We start from the raw sequence: 26,913 nt of genomic DNA on the forward strand, positions 1-26,913 counted from the left end.
GCGCTGAACACTTTTTTTAGTAGCATCATTTTAAATATTTGGACTTGAGGAGGCTATCAAGTCAGGTTGAGTCATAAGGCTCAAGTCCACATCAAGTCACGAGTCATTGGTGTTAAAGTCAAAGTCGAGTTGCAAGTCATCATATTTGTGACTCGAGTCTGGCTCGAGTCCAAGTCATGTGACTCGAGTCCACACCTCTGGTGAATACTGTGGCCCAGAGGGAGGCCAAACCTTGGACCTGGTTCCATTCCACCCAGCCTCTACAGAGCCAGCTGGAATGCTGTAGGACTGACTGACTGGAAGACTGACTGGAAGACTGACTGACTGCACCGAGACACTGATTGACTGACAGATTTTTAAAATTGAACCTTTATTTAATTAGGCACTTAAGTTAAGAACAAATTCTTATTTTCAATGACGGCCTAGGAACAATGGGTTAGCTGCCTTGTTCAGGGGCAGAACAACAGAGTTTTACCTTGTCAGCTCAGGGATTCAATCTAGCAACCTTGTGGTTGCAAGTCCAACGCTCTAACCACTAGGCTACCTGCAGCCCCAGTAGAATTTGATTGCTGACTGACTGACTAGCTGACTGGAAGACTGTTGGACTGGCTTACTGACTGACTGGCTGACTGACTGACCGACTGACCGACTGATTGTACGGAGACACTGGAAACAATAATCTGACAGCAGTTGCCAGAATGGATCCATACTCACACTAGGGGCTCGATTTAATCCGTAGCGCTGAAGAATTGTGCTACAGCTCCATAGAAATGTAAAGGCAATGTTCCTGAGTTCACAGACACTGGATTCACGGTACATGCGGCATATGTCGGCTCAATCTGGAATTGATCTTTACATTGAGTTTGCTCTACAGTGCGGATCTTCAGCGGATTGGATCGAGTCCTAAATCACTAACGTGACAAATACATTTTTGGGGGTTTCTGTACTTTACTTTACTATTTATATTTTTGACAACTTTTAATTTTACTCCACTACATTCCTAAAAAAGATAATGTACTTTCAACTCCATACATTTTACCTGACTCCTAAAAGTACTTGCTACATTATGAAAGCTTTAGCAGGACAGGAAAATGGTCTAGTTCACGCATTTAAAGAGAAAACCCCTGGTCATCCCTATTGCAGCTGATCTGGCGGACTCACTAAACACAAATGCTTTGTTTGTAAATGATGTCTGAGTGTTGGAGTGTGCCCCTGGCTATCTGTAAATGATGTCTGAGTGTTGGAGTGTGCCCCAGACTATTTGTAAATGATGTCTGAGTGTTGGAGTGTGCCCCAGACTATCTGTAAATGATGTCTGAGTGTTGGAGTGTGCCCCTGGCTATCTGTAAATTTAAAAAACAAGAACATTGTGCTGTTTGGTTTGCTCAATATAATAGAATTGGAAACGATTTATACTTGTACTTTTACTTTTGATACTTAAGTATATTTCAAACCAAATACTTTTGGACTTTTACTCAAATAGAATTTTACTGGGTGACTTTCACTTTTACTTGAGTCATTTTCTATTAAGGTCTCTAACTTTTACTCAAATATGACAATTGGGTACTTTTTCCACCACTGACAAATAACTACTGTGCATGAACACAGTAATACAGTATAGGCAAATGCAATTCTACAATATGTAGAGACTTACAGAATCATTTACAGTAATTCCAAATATGAAGTAAGAGTTCACATGAGGGATCTGTCATCTATTGGTTAAACACTTCCTTTAAGTCGTGTATTGAGTGAGACTTTAGCAGGACACTCGTTCATATCCATAGATGGTAGTGATCATGTTATGCTCCAGTGTGTTCTGAATTTTCTCTACTTTATTTATGACCAAAATGTATTAGAATGTCGTTTTGCGTTCAGCACCTCCTGCCCTTATGTTTGAACTTTACAGCATTTGGCTCCCATCAGACACAGCAGATGCTTAGTTGGCCCTCTCTCCCATTGCATCATGGGATAGGTCTCAGCAGACAGCCCTCCGAGCTTGAACATTTCTGCTCATAAAACCCATAAAACCCATGACTATGGCTAACCCCCCAGTTTAACGACCGTCTCCATGATGGCTGTTTGTTGCAAATCGTTCCTCACAGCTCAGCCCAAAGATAAATACTCTCTTTATCAGGTTTTTATATTTCCAAGGGAGGAGGGGAAATAGGGAGGGAAGAGAGGACATATTCCTCAGGGAGTCTCCACTCTCTCTCTCCTCAGACACTCAGCCAAGCACCACACCCTCCCAATATTCTTGTGACTAAAGTGTTATCTGTGTGCTGGTCTAAACGAGGCCTGTAAACGTTACATCATGGAGCTCACGAGCAGTATCCTCACCAGACTACAGTCTAACATCCAGACAGTATCCTCACCAGACTACAGTCTAACATCCAGACAGTATCCTCACCAGACTACAGTCTAACATCCAGACAGTATCCACACCAGACTACAGTCTAACATCCAGACAGTATCCTCACCAGACTACAGTCTGATATCCAGACAGTATCCTCACCAGACTACAGTCTAACATCCAGACAGTATCCTCACCAGACTACAGTCTAACATCTAGACAGTATCCTCACCAGACTACAGTCTAACATCCAGACAGTATCCTCACCAGACTACAGTCTAACATCCAGACAGTATCCTCACCAGACTACAGTCTAACACCCAGACAGTATCCTCACCAGACTACATTCTGACATCCAGACAGTATCCTCACCAGACTACAGTCTAACATCCAGACAGTATCCTCATCAGACTACAGTCTGACATCCAGACAGTATCCTCACCAGACTACACCAGACTACAGTCTGATATCCAGACAGTATTCTCACCAGACTACAGTCTAACATCCAGACAGTATCCTCACCAGACTACAGTCTGATATCCAGACAGTATCCTCACCAGACTACAGTCTAACATCCAGACAGTATCCTCACCAGACTACAGTCTAACATCCAGACAGTATCCTCACCAGACTACAGTCTAACATCCAGACAGTATCCTCACCAGACTACAGTCTGATATCCAGACAGTATCCTCACCAGACTACAGTCTAACATCCAGACAGTATCCTCACCAGACTACAGTCTAACATCCAGACAGTATCCTCACCAGACTACAGTCTGATATCCAGACAGTATCCTCACCAGACTACAGTCTGACATCCAGACAGTATCCTCACCAGACTACAGTCTAACATCCAGACAGTATCCTCACCAGACTACAGTCTAACATCCAGACAGTATCCTCACCAGACTACAGTCTAACATCCAGACAGTATCCTCACCAGACTACAGTCTAACATCCAGACAGTATCCTCACCAGACCACAGTCTGACATCAAGACAGTATCCTCACCAGACTACAGTCTGACATCAAGACAGTATCCTCACCAGACTACAGTCTGACATCAAGACAGTATCCTCACCAGACTACAGTCTGACATCCAGACAGTATCCTCACCAGACTACAGTCTAACACCCAGACAGTATCCTCACCAGACTACACCAGACTACAGTCTGATATCCAGACAGTATCCTCACCAGACTACAGTCTAACATCCAGACAGTATCCTCACCAGACTACACCAGACTACAGTCTGACACCCAGACAGTATCCTCACCAGACTACATCCCAGACTACAGTCTGATATCCAGACAGTATCCTCACCAGACTACAGTCTAACATCCAGACAGTATCCTCACCAGACTACAGTCTAACATCCAGACAGTATCCTCACCCAGACTACAGTCTGACATCAAGACAGTATCCTCACCAGACTACAGTCTGACATCAAGACAGTATCCTCACCAGACTACAGTCTGACATCCAGACAGTATCCTCACCAGACTACAGTCTAACATCCAGACAGTATCCTCACCAGACTACAGTCCTGACATAACAAGACAGTATCCTCACCAGACTACAGTCTAACATCCAGACAGTATCCTCACCAGACTACAGTCTAACATCCAGACAGTATCCTCACCAGACTACAGTCTAACATCCAGACAGTATCCTCACCAGACTACACCAGACTACAGTCTGATATCCAGACAGTATCCTCACCAGACTACAGTCTAACATCCAGACAGTATCCTCACCAGACTACAGTCTAACATCCAGACAGTATCCTCACCAGACTACAATCTGATATCCAGACAGTATCCTCACCAGACTACAGTCTGACATCCAGACAGTATCCTCACCAGACTACAGTCTAACAGTCTGACCAGACAGTATCCTCACCAGACTACAGACTCCAGACAGTATCCTCACCAGACTACACTGATATCCAGACAGTATCCTCACCAGACTACAGTCTGACATCCAGACAGTATCCTCACCAGACTACACAGACTACAGTCTCACCAGAACAGTCCCAGACAGTATCCTCACCAGACTACAGTCTAACATCCAGACAGTATCCTCACCAGACTACAGTCTAACATCCAGACAGTATCCTCACCAGACTACAGTCTAACATCCAGACAGTATCCTCACCAGACTACAGTCTCACCAGAACAGTCTAACATCCAGACAGTATCCTCACCAGACTACATTCTGACATCCAGACAGTATCCTCACCAGACTACAGTCTAACATCCAGACAGTATCCTCATCAGACTACAGTCTGACATCCAGACAGTATCCTCACCAGACTACACCAGACTACAGTCTGATATCCAGACAGTATTCTCACCAGACTACAGTCTAACATCCAGACAGTATCCTCACCAGACTACAGTCTGATATCCAGACAGTATCCTCACCAGACTACAGTCTAACATCCAGACAGTATCCTCACCAGACTACAGTCTAACATCCAGACAGTATCCTCACCAGACTACAGTCTAACATCCAGACAGTATCCTCACCAGACTACAGTCTGATATCCAGACAGTATCCTCACCAGACTACAGTCTAACATCCAGACAGTATCCTCACCAGACTACAGTCTAACATCCAGACAGTATCCTCACCAGACTACAGTCTGATATCCAGACAGTATCCTCACCAGACTACAGTCTGACATCCAGACAGTATCCTCACCAGACTACAGTCTAACATCCAGACTCACCATCAGTCTCATCCTCACCAGACCAGACAGTATCCTCACCAGACTACAGTCTAACATCCAGACAGTATCCTCACCAGACTACAGTCTAACATCCAGACAGTATCCTCACCAGACTACAGTCTAACATCCAGACAGTATCCTCACCAGACCACAGTCTGACATCAAGACAGTATCCTCACCAGACTACAGTCTGACATCAAGACAGTATCCTCACCAGACTACAGTCTGACATCAAGACAGTATCCTCACCAGACTACAGTCTGACATCCAGACAGTATCCTCACCAGACTACAGTCTAACACCCAGACAGTATCCTCACCAGACTACACCAGACTACAGTCTGATATCCAGACAGTATCCTCACCAGACTACAGTCTAACATCCAGACAGTATCCTCACCAGACTACACCAGACTACAGTCTGACACCCAGACAGTATCCTCACCAGACTACACCAGACTACAGTCTGATATCCAGACAGTATCCTCACCAGACTACAGTCTAACATCCAGACAGTATCCTCACCAGACTACAGTCTAACATCCAGACAGTATCCTCACCAGACTACAGTCTGACATCAAGACAGTATCCTCACCAGACTACAGTCTGACATCAAGACAGTATCCTCACCAGACTACAGTCTGACATCAAGACAGTATCCTCACCAGACTACAGTCTAACATCCAGACAGTATCCTCACCAGACTACAGTCTGACATCAAGACAGTATCCTCACCAGACTACAGTCTAACATCCAGACAGTATCCTCACCAGACTACAGTCTAACATCCAGACAGTATCCTCACCAGACTACAGTCTAACATCCAGACAGTATCCTCACCAGACTACACCAGACTACAGTCTGATATCCAGACAGTATCCTCACCAGACTACAGTCTGACATCCAGACAGTATCCTCACCAGACTACAGTCTAACATCCAGACAGTATCCTCACCAGACTACAGTCTAACACCCAGACAGTATCCTCACCAGACTACAGTCTGACATCAAGACAGTATCCTCACCAGACTACAGTCTAACATCCAGACAGTATCCTCACCAGACTACAGTCTAACATCCAGACAGTATCCTCACCAGACTACAGTCTAACATCCAGACAGTATCCTCACCAGACCAGACAGACACCAGACTAACACAGTCTGATACAGTCTGATATCCAGACAGTATCCTCACCAGACTACAGTCTGACATCCAGACAGTATCCTCACCAGACTACAGTCTAACATCCAGACAGTATCCTCACCAGACTACAGTCTAACACCCAGACAGTATCCTCACCAGACTACAGTCTAGACATCACCAGACCAGTCTAACACACAGTATCCTATCCTCATCCAGACTACAGAGTCTAACATCCAGACAGTATCCTCACCAGACTACAGTCTAACATCCAGACAGTATCCTCACCAGACTACAGTCTAACACCCAGACAGTATCCTCACCAGACTACATTCTGACATCCAGACAGTATCCTCACCAGACTACAGTCTAACATCCAGACAGTATCCTCATCAGACTACAGTCTGACATCCCACAGTATCCTCACCAGACTACACCAGACTACAGTCTGATATCCAGACAGTATTCTCACCAGACTACAGTCTAACATCCAGACAGTATCCTCACCAGACTACAGTCTGATATCCAGACAGTATCCTCACCAGACTACAGACTACAGTCTAACATCCAGACAGTATCCTCACCAGACTACAGTCTAACATCCAGACAGTATCCTCACCAGACAGACTACAGTATCTCACCAGACTATGACCAGACAGTATCCTCACCAGACTACAGTCTAACATCCAGACAGTATCCTCACCAGACTACAGTCTAACATCCAGACAGTATCCTCACCAGACTACAGTCTAACATCCAGACAGTATCCTCACCAGACTACAGTCTCCAACATCACCAGACCAGACAGTATCCTCACCAGACTACAGTCTGACATCAAGACAGTATCCTCAGACTACAGACATCCAGACAGTCTGACAGTCTGACAAGACAGTATCCTCACCAGACTACAGTCTGACATCAAGACAGTATCCTCACCAGACTACAGTCTGACATCCAGACAGTATCCTCACCAGACTACAGTCTAACATCCAGACAGTATCCTCACCAGACTACAGTCTGACATCCAGACAGTATCCTCACCAGACTACAGTCTGACATCCAGACAGTATCCTCACCAGACTACAGTCTAACATCCAGACAGTATCCTCACCAGACTACAGTCTAACATCCAGACAGTATCGTCACCAGACTACAGTGCCCTTCTCAGGGTGGTGTGGGGAGGTGTCATTGTGAGTGGGCCATTGTCCATTAGCTAAATGTGTCCTTTTATCTCTTTGTCTCACAGCGGAGAGAGTGACATCACTGGGGAAAGACTGGCACAGACCCTGTCTGAAGTGTGAGAAGTGTAACAAGACGCTGTCGGCCGGATCACACGCAGAGGTCAGCCGAAACACACACACACACACACACACACACACACACACACACACACACACACACACACACACACACACACACACACACACACACACACACACACACACACACACACACACACACACACACACACACACACACACACACACACACACACACACACACAATTAATTATTATTTGAGAAATATTTTAAGGAATGAATTAAGGATATTGGAATAATTTATTTATGATATGTGTTTTCTTGTCATAGATCGTATTGGTCATAAACTACAATTAAGCCCACATTCTGGTCCATTAATCTTTCATGATATTGTTTGGCTTTCCATCTGAATACATTCACATGCTGGTATTTTCAGTCAGCCAGGCTGGTACTAATACAGCCTGTACACTCTCTCTCTCTCTGTCTCTCTCTGTCTCTCTCTGTCTCTCTCTGTCTCTCTCTCTCTCTCTCTCTCTCTCTGTCTCTCTGTCTTTCTCTCTCTCTCTCTCTGTCTCTCTGTCTCTCTCTCTCTGCCTCTCCCTCTCTCTCTCTTTCTCTCTGTCTCTCTGGCTCTCTCTCTCTCCCTCTCCCTCTCTCTCTCTGTCTCTCTGTCTTTCTCTCTCTCTCTCTCTCTCTGTCTCTCTGTCTCTCTCTCTCTCCCTCTCTCTCTCTCTCTCTCTCTCTCTCTCTCTCTCTGTCTCTCTCTGTCTCTCTCTGTCTCTCTCTCTCTCTCTCTCTCTCTCTCTCTCTCTCTCTCTCTCTCTCTCTCTCTCTCTCTCTCTCTCTCTCTCTCTCTCTCTCTCTCTCTCTCTCTGTCTCTCTGTCTCTCTCTCCCTCTCCCTCTCTCTAGCACGATGGCAAGCCTTACTGTAACAGCCCCTGCTACTCTGCACTGTTTGGGCCTAAAGGTGAGTTCCTATTTACAATGATCCTACAGTAGAGGTGAAAGGTGCCTTAACAGTCTATCTTGATGAGGATATCATAATTGAGAGAGATCACAACCCTATTATCGTAAACCATATTACCTAGGGTTGTTATATGTTTTTGGTTGAAAGTACATGTCAATGTAAGAAGGTAACAGTTGATATATAAGTTGAGTTCATTGATATGGGAGCCGTGTGTATATATACGTACCCTGATACAGCTCCACTCTGTAATCTTTGGGAGGAGAACCTCACTATCGGGTATTCCTGACCATAACATCCTGTATGGAAAGTCCTGTTCATTGTAAATCTCAGTGGGTAAGGTCCACGCTTCCACAAAGAACATTGGGGTCATTAACATCTTATCAATCAATATATTTTATATTTTATCTACTGATAACCTAGAAACTCTCTCCTCAAAATACAGTCACTGTGTCTGAAAAGTGGGCTAGTCGAACCCCTTCCATTGACAGATATCCTGAACGCAAGAAATAGTTGGAATGTTCTGCTGGAATTGGAACAGCGGTAGTCATAGCAATGGTCATGTTGGTTCCGTGTGGTGGTTCTAGAAGAGCTGTTGTGGAAAGGGGTCAGGGACCACAGGAGTTTCCATGATTGTGGTTCCGCTGTTCCACTGCCACCTGAAACATAATCCCAGAATGTTTTGTCGACGTACAGTGTGCAGTCCCCTGACCCAACACTCTACTCTGTCTTTCTCTCTCGCTCCCTCCTCCCTCTCTGTCTCTTCCCTCTCCCCCTCTCTCTCTTTCTCTGTCTCTCCCCCTCTCGCTCTTTCTCTCTGTCTCTCCCTCTCTCCCTCTCGCTCTTTCTCTCTGTCTCTCCCTCTCTCCCTCTCGCTCTTTCTCTCTGTCTCTCCCTCTCTCCCTCTCGCTCTTTCTCTCTGTCTCTCCCTCTCTCCCTCTCTCCCTCTCGCTCTTTCTCACTGTCTCTCTCACTCTCTCTCTTTCTCTCTGTCTCTCTCCCTCTCGCTCTTTCTCTCTGTCTCTCGTGCTCTCTTTTTCTCTCTCCCAAAGGATTTGGACGTGGGGGAGCTGAAAGCCACACATTCACTAAGTAGACCAACTCAGGTACAGTACAGGCCATTCAGTGTACTCCTTCAAATATAGACCAACACCGTTCATTTAAGTCACATTCAACTAGATCTCAATGATAATAAGATATTTGTCCTGTTACACACAACTGTGTTTCTTGCACATCCCAACTCCTCCTAAGACACCTGCAGGGTGACCATATTCCAGCACCACCAGAGAAATGAGGGTTAAGAGCCTTGCTCAAGGGTACAGCGACAGATGTTTCACCTTGTAAGGTTCGGTACTTGAACCAGTGAACTTTTGATTCCTTTCCCAACGCTCTAACCTCGAGGCTACCTGCCACACCAGAATCAAAGCAAATATATGGAGAGAAATATACACCTTCACCACCAATCTCACAACCTTACAAACGCTACAAACATGAAAGATTGTTGTTTCGTTATACAAAATACAAATCTAACATGTTTTCTCCTTTGTTTACAGGTTCTTCCACCACACCAGATGGGTTTGAAGAAGAAGGCAACTCAGCGTTCTATACCATCCTCCATACTATGCTAAAACAAAAACAAACAACCAAAAAGGCTCCTTTTTGGAACCAGCATTTTGTGTTATTTTCTGTCTTTGTGTTGTCTAGAGGAATCAGTCTTAATACACATTTTAATTGGCTATAGTGAGATGTTTACTATAGTCCTGCTAGTGGATCGGAGGGTTATACAATATCCTCTCTGTTCCGGTACATGTTTTTAAAATTCTAATTAAACAGTCTTTTTCAAAATGTTTTTCTCTCTTATTCATTCATTCCTCATTGGCTTACTCAGATCAGTATTGTTTTTATATTACGTCTCATTTAGACGTTTCCTCATTAATACACTTGACAGATACATACAGAGCAATATGACAATATTTCTGTGACTTCTACTTGCTACAATCTATGGAAACTTGGACATGTCCACTATGCCCACTATGTCCACTATGTACACTATGTCCATTATGTCCACTATGTCCACTATGCCCACTATGTCCATTATGTCCACTATGTACACTATGTCCATTATGTCCACTATGTACACTATGTCCATTATGTCCATTATGTCCACTATGTACACTATGTCCATTATGTCCACTATGTCCACTATGCCCACTATGTCCATTATGTCCACTATGTACACTATGTCCATTATGTCCACTATGTACACTATGTCCATTATGTCCACTATGTACACTATGTCCACTATGTCCACTATGTACACTATGTCCATTATGTCCATTATGTCCACTATGTCCACTATGCCCACTATGTCCATTATGTCCACTATGCACACTATGCCCACTATGCCCACTATGTCCACTATGTCCATTATGCCCACTATGCCCACTATGTCCACTGTGCCCACTATGTCCACTGTGCCCACTATGTCCATTATGTCCACTATGCCCACTATGCCCACTATGTCCACTATGCCCATTATGTCCACTATGCCCACTATGCCCACTATGCCCACTATGTCCACTATGCCCACTATGCCCACTATGTCCACTATGCCCACTATGCCCACTATGCCCACTATGTCCACTGTGTCCACTGTGTCCACTATTTCCACTGTGTTCACTATTTCCACAGTTTCCATATCTGCAAGAAGAAAAACAGAACACATCACATTGGCATCAGGCCAGCCATAGATAATACTTATTGTCCACATTCCTTGGCAGTTGGCACAATCACTAACTCAATCAGTAATCTAATTCGATTAGGATCTGGACACAGAACTATGTATGTGAGCAGGAATAGAAAGCTTTCCTTCAACATTGCAGTAAATACATGGGTAATCTACCTTGATGAAAATTCCAGCTATTGATGAGGATGGACTCTTGAAACTGTCATCCTCTCTAGTCTACCGTGGGTTTGTAACCTCACACATAAACTAAAGTTAACATTTTTGCTAATGAGAGCAACATAGATCAATATTATGACATTGTCCTTCTGAATAAGTCCCTATCTACTTCCATGAAACAAGCATTATGACATTATCCTTCTGAATAAGTCCCTATCTACTTCCATGAAACAAGCATTATGACATTATCCTTCTGAATAAGTCCCTATCTACTTCCATGAAACAAGCATTATGACATTATCCTTCTGAATAAGTCCCTATTTACTTCCATGAAACAAGCATTATGACATTATCCTTCTGAATAAGTCCCTATCTACTTCCATGAAACAAGCATTATGACATTATCCTTCTGAATAAGTCCCTATCTACTTCCATGAAACAAGCATTATGACATTATCCTTCTGAATAAGTCCCTATCCACTTCCACGATACAAACATTATGACATTATCCTTCAGAATAAGTCTCTATCCACTTCCACGATACAAACATTATGACATTATCCTTCAGAATAAGTCCCTATCTACTTCCACGATACAAACATTATGACATTACCCTTCTGAATAAGTCCCTATCTACTTCCACGATACAAGCATTATGACATTACCCTTCTGAATAAGTCTCTATCCACTTCCACGATACAAACATTATGACATTATCCTTCAGAATAAGTCCCTATCCACTTCCACGATACAAACATTATGACATTATCGTTCTGAATACGTCCCTGTCCACTTCCACGATACAAACATTATGACATTATCCTTCAGACTAAGTCTCTATCCACTTCCACGATACAAACCTTATGACATTACCCTTCAGAATAAGTCCCTATCCACTTCCACGATACAAACCTTATGACATTATCCTTCAGAATAAGTCCCTATCCACCTCCACGATACAAACCTTATGACATTATCCTTCAGACTAAGTCTCTATCCACTTCCACGATACAAACCTTATGACATTATCCTTCAGACTAAGTCTCTATCCACTTCCACGATACAAACCTTATGACATTATCCTTCAGAATAAGTCCCTATCCACTTCCACGATACAAACATTATGACATTATCCTTCAGACTAAGTCCCTATCCACTTCCACGATACAAACATTATGACATTATCCTTCAGAATAAGTCTCTATCCACTTCCACGATACAAACATTATGACATTATCCTTCAGAATAAGTCCCTGTCCACTTCCACGATACAAACATTATGACATTATCCTTCAGAATAAGTCTCTATCCACTTCCACGATACAAACATTATGACATTATCCTTCAGAATAAGTCCCTATCCACTTCCACGATACAAACATTATGACATTATCCTTCAGAATAAGTCTCTATCCACTTCTACGATACAAACATTATGACATTATCCTTCAGAATAAGTCTCTATCCACTTCCACGATACAAACATTATGACATTATCCTTCAGACTAAGTCCCTATCCACTTCCACGATACAAACATTATGACATTATCCTTCAGAATAAGTCTCTATCCACTTCCACGATACAAACATTATGACATTATCCTTCAGAATAAGTCTCTATCCACTTCCCTTGGACAGCCCCATCCACTATTAGAGACATGATTCAGGGGACACATCCCTCTACTCCTTCTCACACCCACCCACTCTGTCCACTAAACAGCTGGACCTGTCTTGAAGGTAGGGAGGTTAGGGGAGGGAGGGATTGAGGGAGGGAGGGATGTAGGGAGGGCGGGAGAGATGGAGGGAGGGGAGTGAGCATGGGAGGCCAGGCTATTCTAGAGTCCTAAAGGGAGATGAAGGGAAAGGAGGGTCTGGGATTTTTCCCAAACTATCCCATGGCCAGAAGGGAAGTCCAGAAGGGAAGTCCAGAAGGGAAGTCCAGAAAGGAAGTCCAGAAGGGATGTCCTGAAGGGCAGGCCAGAAGGACAGGCCAGAAGGGAAGTCCAGAAGGACAGGCCAGAAGGGCAGGCCAGAAGGACAGGCCAGAAGGGCAGGCCGGAAGGACAGGCCAGAAGGGCAGGCCAGAAGGACAGGCCAGAAGGGAAGTCCAGAAGGACAGGCCAGAAGAGCTGGCCAGAAGGACAGGCCAGAAGGGCAGGCCAGAAGGACAGGCCAGAATGGCAGGCCAGAAGGACAGGCCAGAAGGGAAGTCCAGAAGGGAAGTCCAGAAGGGCAGGCCAGAAGGGAAGTCCAGAAGGGCCGGCCAGAAGGGAAGTCCAGAAGGACAGGCCAGAAGGACAGGCCAGAAGGGAAGTCCAAAAGGGAAGTCCAGAAGGGCAGGCCAGAAGGGAAGTCCAGAAGGGCAGGCCAGAAGGGAAGTCCAGAAGGACAGGCCAGAAGGACATGGCCAGAAGGACAGGCCAGAAGGGAAGTCAGAAAGGGAAAGCCAGAAGGGAAAGCCAGAGGGCAGAGAAGAAGGGAAGTCCAGAAGGGCAGGCCAGAAGGGAAGTTCAAAAGGGCAGGGAAGAAGGGAAGTCCAGAAGGGAAAGCCAGAAGGGAAAGCCAGAAGGACAAGCCAGAAGGGATGTCCAGAAGGGCAGGCCAGAAGGACAGGCCAGAAGGGCAGGCCAGAAGGACAGGCCAGAAGCGAAGTCCAGAAGGGAAAGTCAGAAGGGAAAGCCAGAGGGCAGGCCAGAAGGGAAGTCCAGAAGGGCAGGCAAGAAGGGAAGTCCAGAAGGGCAGGCCAGAAGGGAAGTCCAGAAGGGCAGGCCAGAAGGGAAGTCCAGAAGGAAATGCCAGAAGGGAAGTCCAGAAGGGAAAGCCAGAAGGGAAGTCCAGAAGGGAAGTCCAGAAGGGCAGGCCAGAAGGGAAGTCCAGAAGGGAAGTCCAGAAGGGAAAGCCAGAAGGGAAGTCCAGAAGGGAAAGCCAGAAGGGAAGTCCAGAAGGAAAAGCCAGAAGGGAAGTCCAGAAGGGAAGTCCAGAAGGGAAAGCCAGAAGGGAAGTCCAGAAGGAAAAGCCAGAAGGGAAGTCCAGAAGAGAAGTCCAGAAGGGCAGGCCAGAAGGGAAGTCCAGAAGGGAAGTCCAGAAAGGAAAGCCAGAAGGGAAGTCCAGAAGGGAAGTCCAGAAGGACAGGCCAGAAGGACAGGCCAGAAGGGAAGTCCAGAAGGGAAAGCCAGAAGGGAAAGCCAGAAGGGAAGTCCAGAAGGGCAGGCCAGAAGGGAAGTCCAGAAGGAAAAGCCAGAAGGGAAGTCCAGAAGGGCAGGCCAGAAGGGATGTCCAGAAGGACAAGCCAGAAGGGAAGTCCAGAAGGAAAAGCCAGAAGGGAAGTCCAGAAGGAAAAGCCAGAAGGGAAGTCCAGAAGGAAAAGCCAGAAGGGAAGTCCAGAAGGAAAAGCCAGAAGGGAAGTCCAGAAGGGAAGTCCAGAAGGAAAAGCCAGAAGGGAAGTCCAGAAGGGAAGTCCAGAAGGGAAGTCCAGAAGGAAAAGCCAGAAGGGAAGTCCAGAAGGGAAGTCCAGAAGGAAAAGCCAGAAGGGAAGTCCAGAAGGGAAGTCCAGAAGGGAAGTCCAGAAGGGAAGTCCAGAAGGAAAAGCCAGAAGGGAAGTCCAGAAGGAAAAGCCAGAAGGGCAGGGAAGAAGGACAGGGAAGAAGGGAAGGCCAGATCCTCCTTCGTGACCTTTGTGGCTTCCACAGCCACACCCTGTTCCGAGGACATTGCCTTGAGCTCTGAGTTTACGACCAGCCGCCCATCCGCCCTCCGTCACCCAGCAACTGGCTGGCAGCCACCTCACTAACCTTCCTCCCCTCAGCTGTCACCAGGCCGACCCACCGCCCACTGTTACCACGGTAATAGACACAAACAAGACCCAACAGCCACCTGACAACCCAGACACCTCTCTCTCTCTCTCTCTCACTCTCTCCCTCCCTCCCTCCCTCCCACCCACATGCATTCCTCTTTGAACAAAGACATCCAGTGTCACACAGAAGTCCACCAAGCCATACCACAGACAGGGTGGTATGCCCAACTGATGAGGCCACAGAGCGAGGGGGGGGGGGGGATTAGTAATAGCATCTGTGAAAAGTGCATTTATCTCCCAACTCTTTTCTTATCTGTTATCTTCCCCTAACTAGAATGAAAAGAGAATATAAAGTAAATAAACAAATCCATTGCATAGCACACTCAGAGAAGAAATATACAAATTGACTTCAGTTGTGGTTGGAGTATTTTTGACATACTTATACGCTCAGTGCCAACCATGTCATTAGAACCTGTCAAGTTCCACAGGATAACAAAAGACAAAATAGTTCTTTCTAAACATTTTTGGAATAATGGGGGACAACATCTATCTGTGAGGGGGCTAGAAAGGGGGACAACATATATCTGTGAAGGGGCTAGAAAGGGGGACAACATCTATCTGTGAGGGGGCTAGAAAGGGGGACAACATCTATCTGTGAGGGGGCTAGAAAGGGGGACAACATATATCTGTGAGGGGGCTAGAAAGGGGGCAACATCTATCTGTGAGGGGGCTAGAAAGGGGGACAACATATATCTGTGAGGGGGCTAGAAAGGGGGACAACATCTATCTGTGAGGGGGCTAGAAAGGGGGACAACATCTATCTGTGAAGGGGCTAGAAAGGGGGACAACATCTATCTGTGAGGGGGCTAGAAAGGGGGACAACATCTATCTGTGAGGGGGATAGAAAGGGGGACAACATCTATCTGTGAGGGGGCTAGAAAGGGGGACAACATCTATCTGTGAGGGGGCTAGAAAGGGGGACAACATATATCTGTGAAGGGGCTAGAAAGGGGGACAACATCTATCTGTGAGGGGGCTAGAAAGGGGGACAACATCTATCTGTGAGGGGGCTAGAAAGGGGGACAACATATATCTGTGAGGGGGCTAGAAAGGGGGCAACATCTATCTGTGAGGGGGCTAGAAAGGGGGACAACATATATCTGTGAGGGGGCTAGAAAGGGGGACAACATCTATCTGTGAGGGGGCTAGAAAGGGGGACAACATCTATCTGTGAAGGGGCTAGAAAGGGGGACAACATCTATCTGTGAGGGGGATAGAAAGGGGGACAACATCTATCTGTGAGGGGGATAGAAAGGGGGACAACATCTATCTGTGAGGGGGCTAGAAAGGGGGACAACATCTATCTGTGAGGGGGCTAGAAAGGGGGACAACATCTATCTGTGAGGGGGATAGAATGGGGGACAACATCTATCTGTGAGGGGGATAGAAAGGGGGACAACATCTATCTGTGAGGGGGATAGAAAGGGGGACAACATCTATCTGTGAGGGGGATAGAAAGGGGGACAACATATATCTGTGAGGGGGATAGAAAGGGGGACAACATCTATCTGTGAGGGGGATAGAAAGGGGGACAACATCTATCTGTGAGGGGGATAGAAAGGGGGACAACATCTATCTGTGAGGGGGATAGAAAGGGGGTAGCATAGAAAAATATAAGAAATATATCAACATGAAAAATGTGGGTCAGTATTCTGTTTTTTTACAGGGTCCGTGAAAATGATTTTTTTTGTTCTGCAATTTCGTGGCAGAAGATTGTGTTCTCTCTCTCCCCCCTCTCTCTTTCCATGACAATTATCGTTTAACACTGGAAGGACAGACCTTAAAGGGGGGATGAACTTCCTGATTTGGCCTTGTTTTTTGAGTGAGTGACTGTAACTGGGTACTGTTTTGGCAGAGTGAATTTACAAACGCTTCACACGTGCGAAAGCGAGCACAAGAGACACCCACACTGCGAAAGCGTGCACAAGAGACACCCACACTGCGAAAGCGTGCACAAGAGACACCCACACTGCGAAAGCACGCACAAGAGACACCCACACTGCGAAAGCGTGCACAAGAGACACCCACACTGTGAAAGCGTGCACAAGAGACACCCACACTGTGAAAGCGTGCACAAGAGACACCCACACTGTGAAAGCGCACACAAGAGACACCCACATTAAAACATCCCCCCAAGACAACTCTCATTTGGCTTTAGTCATGGCTGCTGCATTTCTTAATGATCAAGTGGTCATAACTGAAGCCTAACAAAAGGGCTGTTGGGGGGATGTTTTAATGCTTATGCTTCTAGTTCCGACAGTGCAGTAATATCTAACAAGTAATCTAACAATTTCAGAACAGCTAACTTGTACACACAAGTGTAAAGGAATGATTAAGAATATGTCCATATAAATACATGGATGAGCGATGGCCGAACGGCATAGGCAAGATGCAGTAGATGGTATAGGGTACAGTATATACATATGAGATGAGTAGGGTATGTAAACATTATATAAAGTGTTTAAGTTATTTGTGATACATTTATTCCATCCAATTATTAATTATTAAAGTGGCTAGAGATTTGAGTCAGTATGTTGGCAGCAGCCACTCAATGTTAGTGATGGCTGTTTAACAGTCTGATGGCCTTGAGATAGAAGCTGTTTTTCAGTCTCTCGGTCCCAGCTTTGATGCAACTGTACTGACCTCGCCTTCTGGATGATAGAGGGGTGAACAGGCAGGGACTCGGGTGGTTGTTGTCCTTGATGATCTTTTTGACCTTCCTGTGACATCGGGTGGTGTAGGTGTCCTGGAGGGCAGGGAGTTTTCCCCCGGTGATACGTTGTGCAGACCTCACTACCCTCTGGAGAGCCTTACGGTTGTGGGCGGAGCAGTTGCCGTACCAGGCGGTGATACAGCCCGACAAGATGCTCTCGATTGTGCATCTGTAAAAGTTTGTGAGTGCTTTTTTCTCCAGCCTCCTGAGATTGAAGAGGCGATGTTGCGCCTTCTTCACAACGCTGTCTGTGTGGGTGGACCAATTCAATTTGTCCGTGATATGTACGCCGAGGAACTTAAAACTATCCACCTTCTCCATTACTGTCCCATCGATGTGGATAGGGGGGTGTTCCCTCTGCTCTTTCCTGAAGTCCACAATCATCTCCTTAGTTTTGTTGACGTTGAGTGTGAGGTTATTTTCCTGACACCACACTCTGAGGGCTCTCACCTTCTCCCTGTAGGCCGTCTCGTCGTTACTGGTAATCAAGCCTACCACTGTAGTGTAGTCTGCAAACTTGATGATTGAGTTGGAGGCGTGCATGGCCACGCAGTCATGGGTGAACAGGGAGTACAGGAGAGGGCTGAGAAAGCACCCTTGTGGGGCCCCAGTGTTGAGGATCAGCGGGGTGGAGATGTTGTTTCCTACCCTCACACCCTGGGGGTGTCTCGTCAGAAAGTCCAGGACCCAGTTGCACAGGGTGGGGTCGAGACCCAAGGTCTCAAGGTCCCAAGGTCTCGAGCTTGATGACGAGTTTGGAGGGTACTATGGTGTTAAATGCTGAGCTGTAGTCAGCATTCTCACATAGGTATTCCTCTTGTTCAGATGGGTTAGGGCAGTGTGCAGTGTGGTTGCGATTGCATCGTCTGTGGACCTATCGGGGCGGTAAGCAAATTGGAGTGGGTCTAGGGTGTCAGGTAGGGTGGAGGTGATATGGTCCTTGACTCAAAGCACTTCATGATGACGGAAGTGAGTGCTACGGGGCGGTAGTCATTTAGCTCAGTTACCTTAGCTTTCTTGGGAACAGGAACAATGGTGGCCCTCTTCAAGCATGTGGGAACAGCAGAATGGGATAGGGATTGATTGAATATGTCCGTAAACACACCAGCCAGCTGGTTTGCGCATGCTCTGAGGACGCAGCTAGGGATGCCTTCTGGGCCGGCAGCCTTGCGAGGGTTAACACGTTTAAATGTTTTAATCACGTTGGCTGTGGTGAAGGAGAGCCCGCAGGTTTTGGTAGCGGGCCGTGTCAGTGGCACTGTATTGTCCTCAAAGCGGGCAAAGAAGTTGTTTATTTTGTCTGGGAGCAAGACATCGGTGTCCACAACGGGGCTGGTTTTCATTATGTAATCTGTGATTGACTGTAGACCCTGTCACATACGTCTCGTGTCTGAGCCGTTGAATTGCGACTCTACTTTGTCTCTATACTGACGCTTAGCTTGTTTGATTAAAGAATAATTTTTTAAGCCATGAGACAATTGAGACATGGATTGTGTATATGTGCCATTCAGAGGGTGAATTGGCAAGGCAAAATATTTAAGTGACTTTGAACATGGTATGGTAGTAGGTGCCAGGAGCACCGGTTTGTGTCAAGAGCTGCAACACTGCTGAGTTTTTTATGCTCACCCGTTTCCCGTGTGTATCTAGAATGGTCCACCACCCAAAGGACATCCAGCCAACTTAACACAACTGTGGGAAGCATTGGAGTCAACATGGGTCAGCATCCCTGTGGAACCCTTTCAACACCTTGTAGAGTCCATGCCCTGACAGACTGAGGCTGTTCTGAGGGCAAAAGGGGATGCATGTAATTATTAGGAAAATGTTCCTAATGTTTTGTGCACTCAGTGTATACTGTAAACCCATACTGGATAATATACAGAAATGCAGATGAGTGTTTTAAGTGGAAATCTCATATACGGCGTTTATATTGTGTGTAGAGTGAGGTGGTGTGTGGGGCCACACACATCTGTTTGGATTACTTGCTAAGAAGCCTACTGTTCTACCATCAATGTCTATTGCCATCCTATGTGCTATGGCATTGTTCTAGTGCCAACTGCGCTTTTGAGTAAGAAAGAGCTTGAGGCCCCCTGAACTCCACAACTCAGCAAGATTACAACAGAAGGTCGATTAAGGCTCAGAGGCTGTGCTTTTTAACTTAACTGTTTTATGGCAGGATATTTAAAAAAAAATCCCCTCAGTAAAACAGACATTAACAGGGAAAACACAATACCATTGAAAAGAAAGGAAGTTTATTTTCTTTCCTCCAGCGTCCCACAGAATTCTTTAAGATGGTATCCGAGTCACGGAATTCACATAAAAGAAGTGGACCTGGCCAATTCTAAAGGTTCTGTAATAAACATAATGTTGGGAAATGCAGCTGTATTATTGCTACATTTCCTGTCGCCCACAGAGACATTCCACAGATCTGTCGCCCACTGAGATATTCCACAGATCTGTCGCCCACTGAGATATTCCACAGATCTGTCGCCCACTGAGATATTCCACAGATCTGTCTCCTCTCTACATTTTCCTCCTCTGTCTCTGCTGCTAAAGCCACTTTCTACCACGCTAAATTCCAAGCATCTGTCTCTAACCCTAGGAAGCTCTTTGCAGACCTTCTCCTCCCTCCTGAATCCTCCTCCCCCTCCCCCCCCTCCTCCCTCTCTGCAGATGACTTCGTCAACCATTTTGAAAAGAAGGTCGACGACATCCGATCCTCGTTTGCTAAGTCAAACGACACCGCTGGTTCTGCTCACACTGCCCTACCCTGTGCTCTGACCTCTTTCTCCCCTCTCTCTCCAGATGAAATCTCGCGTCTTGTGACGGCCGGCCGCCCAACAACCTGCCCGCTTGACCCTATCCCCTCCTCTCTTCTCCAGACCATTTCCGGAGACCTCCTCCCTTACCTCACCTCGCTCATCAACTCATCCCTGACCGCTGGCTACGTCCCTTCCGTCTTCAAGAGAGCGAGAGTTGCACCCCTTCTGAAAAAACCTACACTCGATCCCTCCGATGTCAACAATTACAGACCAGTATCCCTTCTTTCTTTTCTCTCTTGAACGTGCCGTCCTTGGCCAGCTCTCCCGCTATCTCTCTCTGAATGACCTTCTTGATCCAAATCAGTCAGGTTTCAAGACTAGTCATTCAACTGAGACTGTTCTCCTCTGTATCACGGAGGCGCTCCGCACTGCTAAAGCTAACTCTCTCTCCTCTGCTCTCATCCTTCTAGATCTATCGGCTGCCTTCGATACTGTGAACCATCAGATCCTCCTCTCCACCCTCTCCGAGTTGGGCATCTCCGGCGCGGCCCACGCTTGGATTGCGTCCTACCTGACAGGTCGCTCCTACCAGGTGGCGTGGCGAGAATCTGTCTCCTCACCACGCGCTCTCACCACTGGTGTCCCCCAGGGCTCTGTTCTTGGCCCTCTCCTATTCTCGCTATACACCAAGTCACTTGGCTCTGTCATAACCTCACATGGTCTCTCTTATCATTGCTATGCAGACGACACACAATTAATCTTCTCCTTTCCCCCTTCTGATGACCAGGTGGCGAATCGCATCTCTGCATGTCTGGCAGACATATCAGTGTGGATGACGGATCACCACCTCAAGCTGAACCTCGGCAAGACGGAGCTGCTCTTCCTCCCGGGGAAGGACTGCCCGTTCCATGATCTCGCCATCACGGTTGACAACTCCATTGTGTCCTCCTCCCAGAGCGCCAAGAACCTTGGCGTGATCCTGGACAACACCCTGTCGTTCTCAACCAACATCAAGGCGGTGGCCCGTTCCTGTAGGTTCATGCTCTACAACATCCGCAGAGTACGACCCTGCCTCACACAGGAAGCGGCGCAGGTCCTAATCCAGGCACTTGTCATCTCCTGTCTGGATTACTGCAACTCGCTGTTGGCTGGGCTCCCTGCCTGTGCCATTAAACCCCTTCAACTCATCCAGAACGCCGCAGCCCGTCTGGTGTTCAACCTTCCCAAGTTCTCTCACGTCACCCCGCTCCTCTGCTCTCTCCACTGGCTTCCAGTTGAAGCTCGCATCCGCTACAAGACCATGGTGCTTGCCTACGGAGCTATGAGGGGAACGGCACCTCAGTACCTCCAGGCTCTGATCAGGCCCTACACCCAAACAAGGGCACTGCGTTCATCCACCTCTGGCCTGCTCGCCTCCCTACCACTGAGGAAGTACAGCTCCCGCTCAGCCCAGTCAAAACTGTTCGCTGTCCTGGCCCCCCAATGGTGGAACAAACTCCCTCACGACACCAGGACAGCGGAGTCAATCATCACCTTCCGGAGACACCTGAAACCCCACCTCTTTAAGGAATACCTAGGATAGGATAAGTAATCCCTCTCACCCCCCCCTTAAGTTTTAGATGCACTATTGTAAAGTGACTGCTCCACTGGATGTCATAAGGTGAATGCACCAATTTGTAAGTCGCTCTGGATAAGAGCGTCTGCTAAATGACTTAAATGTAAATGTAAATCTGTCGGCCACTGAGATATTCCACAGATCTGTCGCCCACTGAGATATTCCACAGATTTGTCGCCCACTGAGATATTCCACAGATCCGTCGCCCACTGAGATATTCCACAGATCTCTCGCCCACTGAGATATTCCACAGATCTGTCGCCCACTGAGATATTCCACAGATATGTCGCCCACTGAGACACACACACACACCTTTTCCAGCATCTCTTGTGTGCAAGACTGTTTATTTTTGCTGTAAATCATTTTGGAGTTGTTAGTGAAGTTCATACAGTAAGTGTTGCATGTCACTCAGAGTTTCATACAGTAAGTGTTGCATGTCACTCAGAGTTTCATACAGTGTGTTGCATGTCACTCAGAGTTTCATACAGTGTGTTGCATGTCACTCAGAGTTTCATATAGTGTGTTGCATGTCACTCAGAGTTTCATAGTGTGTTGCATGTCACTCAGAGTTTCATTTCAGTGTGTTGCATGTCACTCAGAGTTTCATACAGTGTGTTGCATGTCACTCAGAGTTTCATACAGTGTGTTGCATGTCACTCAGAGTTTCATACAGTGTGTTGCATGTCACTCAGAGTTTAATATAGTGTGTTGCATGTCACTCAGTTTCATACAGTGTGTTGCATGTCACTCAGAGTTTCATATAGTGTGTTGCATGTCACTCAGAGTTTCATACAGTGTGTTGCATGTCACTCAGAGTTTCATATAGTGTGTTGCATGTCACTCATACATTTGAGTCATTTAGCAGATGCTCTTATCCAGAGCGACTTACAAATTGGTGCATTCACCTTATGACATCCAGTGGAACAGTCACTTTACAATAGTGCATCTAAATTAAAGTGTGTTGGGGGGGTGAGAGGGATTACTTATCCTATCCTAGGTATTCCTTAAAGAGGTGGGGTTTCAGGTGTCTCCGGAAGGTGGTGATTGACTCCGCTGTCCTGGCGTCGTGAGGGAGTTTGTTCCACCATTGGGGTGCCAGAGCAGCGAACAGTTTTGACTGGGCTGAGTGGGAGCTGTACTTCCTCAGTGGTAGGGAGGCGAGCAGGCCAGAGGTGGATGAACGCAGTGCCCTTGTTTGGGTGTAGGGCCTGATCAGAGCCTGGAGGTACTGAGGTGCCGTTCCCCTCACAGCTCCGTAGGCAAGCACCATGGTCTTGTAGCGGATGCGAGCTTCAACTGGAAGCCAGTGGAGAGAACGGAGGAGTTTCATATAGTGTGTTTTGCATGTCACTCAGAGTTTCCAGGCTCTGTAGTTGTAGTGTCTGGTAGTGTCTGGTAACTGAAGTGCTGCTGTGATGTCACAGTATGTTGTAGATGCACAGGAAAGCAACCCTATGCGTTTCACTCTCTCCAGCCAACTCCTGAAGTGGTGGGATAAAGACTCATTACAGTACTGACTCTAAACATGAAGGCCAGAGTTGGATTTGTCTAACTTTTTCCACTTCACATGCATTAAATATAATGACTCAATTATGGGTACCATAATTTAGGCTTTTATGTATAATGTTGTCAGTTTGTCCAAGGATTGGCTAGGAGAAAATAAACTGTATGGTCATTTTCCCTCTGTACAGTATGAAATTGCTGTGACAGCGTATGGAACAGATTATTATTATGTATTTAATGACTTCAATACCAGATGCTAGCAGCTACCATGTCACTTGGACATCCTACTTAAAATTGCAATGATGGTCCATTTCTGTACAGAGGCTGCATTTCCCAGGAGGAATAATAATTATCTCTCCATCTGGACTGAACTGTACATGCTTGGTGTTAAATCACGCTTTTCACAGAACACTGACTACACCACTTCCGCAACCCGTTCAAACCTCTTGTTAAACAATAAATAATTGAGTGGAATGGCAACTCAGAAAGTGCTTTGCTTGAACTTGGATCTATGAGATATCTTTAACGTGTAAATTGTGTGTAAAGACAAGACTGTCTTCAACAGTGATCCATTCATTCACTGTGGATTCACCAGGCCCGCGTTGGAGGGAGGAGTGTGTGTGTGTGTGTGTGTGTGTGTGTGTGTGTGTGTGTGTGTGTGTGTGTGTGTGTGTGTGTGTGTGTGTGTGTGTGTGTGTGTGTGTGTGTGTGTGTGTGTGTGTGTGTGTGTGTGTGTGTGTGTGTGTGTGTGTGTGTGTGGTTTCGCAAAGCTTGTGTTGCAGGGATGGATGAGAGTAATGGCAGTTACAGGCAAAACTGGACCAGGTTTCAGTAATTGAATATGCATGGCAGTTTCAGATATTCCCACACCTCTCATCCCTCCGTTCCCTCCGTTCCCTCCCTCCCTCCCTCCCTCCGGATTCATCACTGTGTCAGGCAGCCAGCAGCACTCCTTAACTACTCCACTCTGAGGGATTCATCACTGTGTCAGGCAGCCAGCAGCACTCCTTAACTCCTCCACTCTGAGGGATTCATGAAATCGTACATGGAGGAAGTCTCTGGCTCCAGGATGCAGCAGCATGATGATGATTGGTTGGCTGTAAGACTTCCTGTCTTCACCAGACTATAGCCTGGCTGACACTAGCCAAACTATACAAACTACACTCCAAACCTGGGGTCAAATAGGATAAGTTTTCCATCAACATGGTTGGGTGGCGCTTGATAAAAAAAAAGCTTTGGCAAAAAAATGACCAACAGAATAGTCTCTCCCATCTGCCATTCCAGGCAGGCTCAGTTCAAATGTTCAAAGTATTTTGAAAAGAAAACAGATACTATTTGAACCCTGTCAGGCTCCTATAGGTTTTAATGAGGACCAATTAAATCCTGGACTAGCAAAATAACATGATATTTAAACACTTTTACATCCCTCTCTATATTCTGTAGTTAATATCATTATGTTGCAAACTAGGAGTGTAGCTACTCAAACAGAAACTCTGCCCTGTGGTGGATTGTTCTGGACCAGATGGCCAAACCTGACATAGTGTACACCTCAGTGCGGACAGACAGACAGACAGAGCTCCCCTGCCCTGAGAAGCTGAGGGGAGTCCCCTGCCCTCACACAGAGAGAACTCGGTATGAGCCTGGCTCTCTGACTTCATGTTTGGGAATATCCTGCGGATATGCGTGTCTGTGTGTCTAGGCTTGAAAATGGGGTATTAGTGTTCATTTATAACTAAAAACATTATGGCTGTAAATCATCAGAACCAGCCCAGCCCAGCCCATGAATACTAAGTCAGTAAACCTTACACACAATAACATTGTTATTTTTGACAGCAGATGGACTCTCAGGGCATGGACTCTACAAGGTGTTGAATGCGTTCCGCAGGGATGCTGGCCATGTTGACTCCAATGCTTCCACAGGGATGCTGGCCATGTTGACTCCAATGCTTCCACAGGGATGCTGGCCATGTTGACTCCAATGCTTCCACAGGGATGCTGGCCATGTTGACGCCAATGCTTCCACAGGGATGCTGGCCATGTTGACTCCAATGCTTCCACAGGGATGCTGGCCATGTTGACTCCAATGCTTCCACAGGGATGCTGGCCATGTTGACTCCAATGCTTCCCACAGTTGTGTCAAGTCAGCTGGATGTCCTTTGGGTGGTGGACCATTCTTGATAAAAATGGGAAATTGTTGAGCATGAAAAACCCAGCAGCATTTCAGCCCTTGACACAAACCGGTGCACCTGGCAGCTACTACCATACCCCGTTCAAAGGCACTTTCATCTTTTGTCTTGCCCATATATCTTCTGAATGGCACACATACATAAGACATGTCTCAATTGTCTCAAGGCTTAAAAATCTGTCTTTAACCTGCCTCCTCCCCTTCATCTACACTGATTGAAGTGGATTTAACAAGTGACATCAATACGGGATCATAACATTCACCTGGTCAGTTTATGTCATGGAAAGAGTTCTTAATGTTTTGTAAACTCTGTGTATCTTTCTATTGTTGACAGACAGAAACGGATTCCTGTGGTAAAGGAGCAGTGAATCGGCTGTGTGTCTGTGTGTGTATTGTGACAACCACCCAACAAACAGCCCACAAGGCATTCTTAATGGCGTGTATTATAAATAAAGAGGCAGGGTTGGCCTTGTAGTGAACAGAGTTAGGATGGGTTGAGCTCTGCTCAGACAACAGGGTGGGGTCAGCCCAAGGTCGTTATTATGACTGTGAGCTACAAGGTCTGTTGTATTGACTGCATGGTTTTACACCAGTCATATCTACGGCTCTGGGTTACATGATACAGGCAAGCAAACAACTATTAATCATGTTAATACCGATAACCGTTTTGCATAAGTACCCATTTTGAGTGTTTACTGTATGTGTTCATGTGTGTTCTTAAGTAGTTTAAAATACATGCCAGATTATGTCAACAGTAGAAGGAAAACCAATTCCATGACATGTGTTTATTATAAGAGGACTGTAGGAGAAAACCACATGGGTTTTATGAGGTCAGCCTGGGACAAACCACAGCCATGCACACATACACACACACACATGTAAATATGTGTATAGAATGGCTCACACACAGGTCAAACCAGAGATCAGACCAAAAG

At 46.3% G+C, this 26,913-nt stretch overlaps 1 protein-coding gene across 1 annotated transcript in view; it reads left to right on the plus strand.

The window, feature by feature from the left end:
• The window catches only part of LOC124046672 (cysteine-rich protein 1-like), a 21,343-nt gene extending 11,046 nt beyond the window's left edge, over positions 1-10,297 (plus strand). Inside the window, exons 2-5 of the mRNA XM_046367314.1 lie at positions 7,471-7,565; positions 8,394-8,451; positions 9,501-9,554; positions 10,002-10,297. Of these exons, the coding sequence (XP_046223270.1) occupies positions 7,471-7,565; positions 8,394-8,451; positions 9,501-9,544 (197 nt within the window). The 3' untranslated portion in view covers positions 9,545-9,554; positions 10,002-10,297. The remainder of the gene's footprint in view (positions 1-7,470; positions 7,566-8,393; positions 8,452-9,500; positions 9,555-10,001) is intronic.
• Positions 10,298-26,913: the final 16,616 nt, after the last annotated feature.

This window comes from Oncorhynchus gorbuscha, linkage group LG10, assembly GCF_021184085.1.
Source record: "Oncorhynchus gorbuscha isolate QuinsamMale2020 ecotype Even-year linkage group LG10, OgorEven_v1.0, whole genome shotgun sequence".
NCBI lineage: Eukaryota > Metazoa > Chordata > Actinopteri > Salmoniformes > Salmonidae > Oncorhynchus > Oncorhynchus gorbuscha.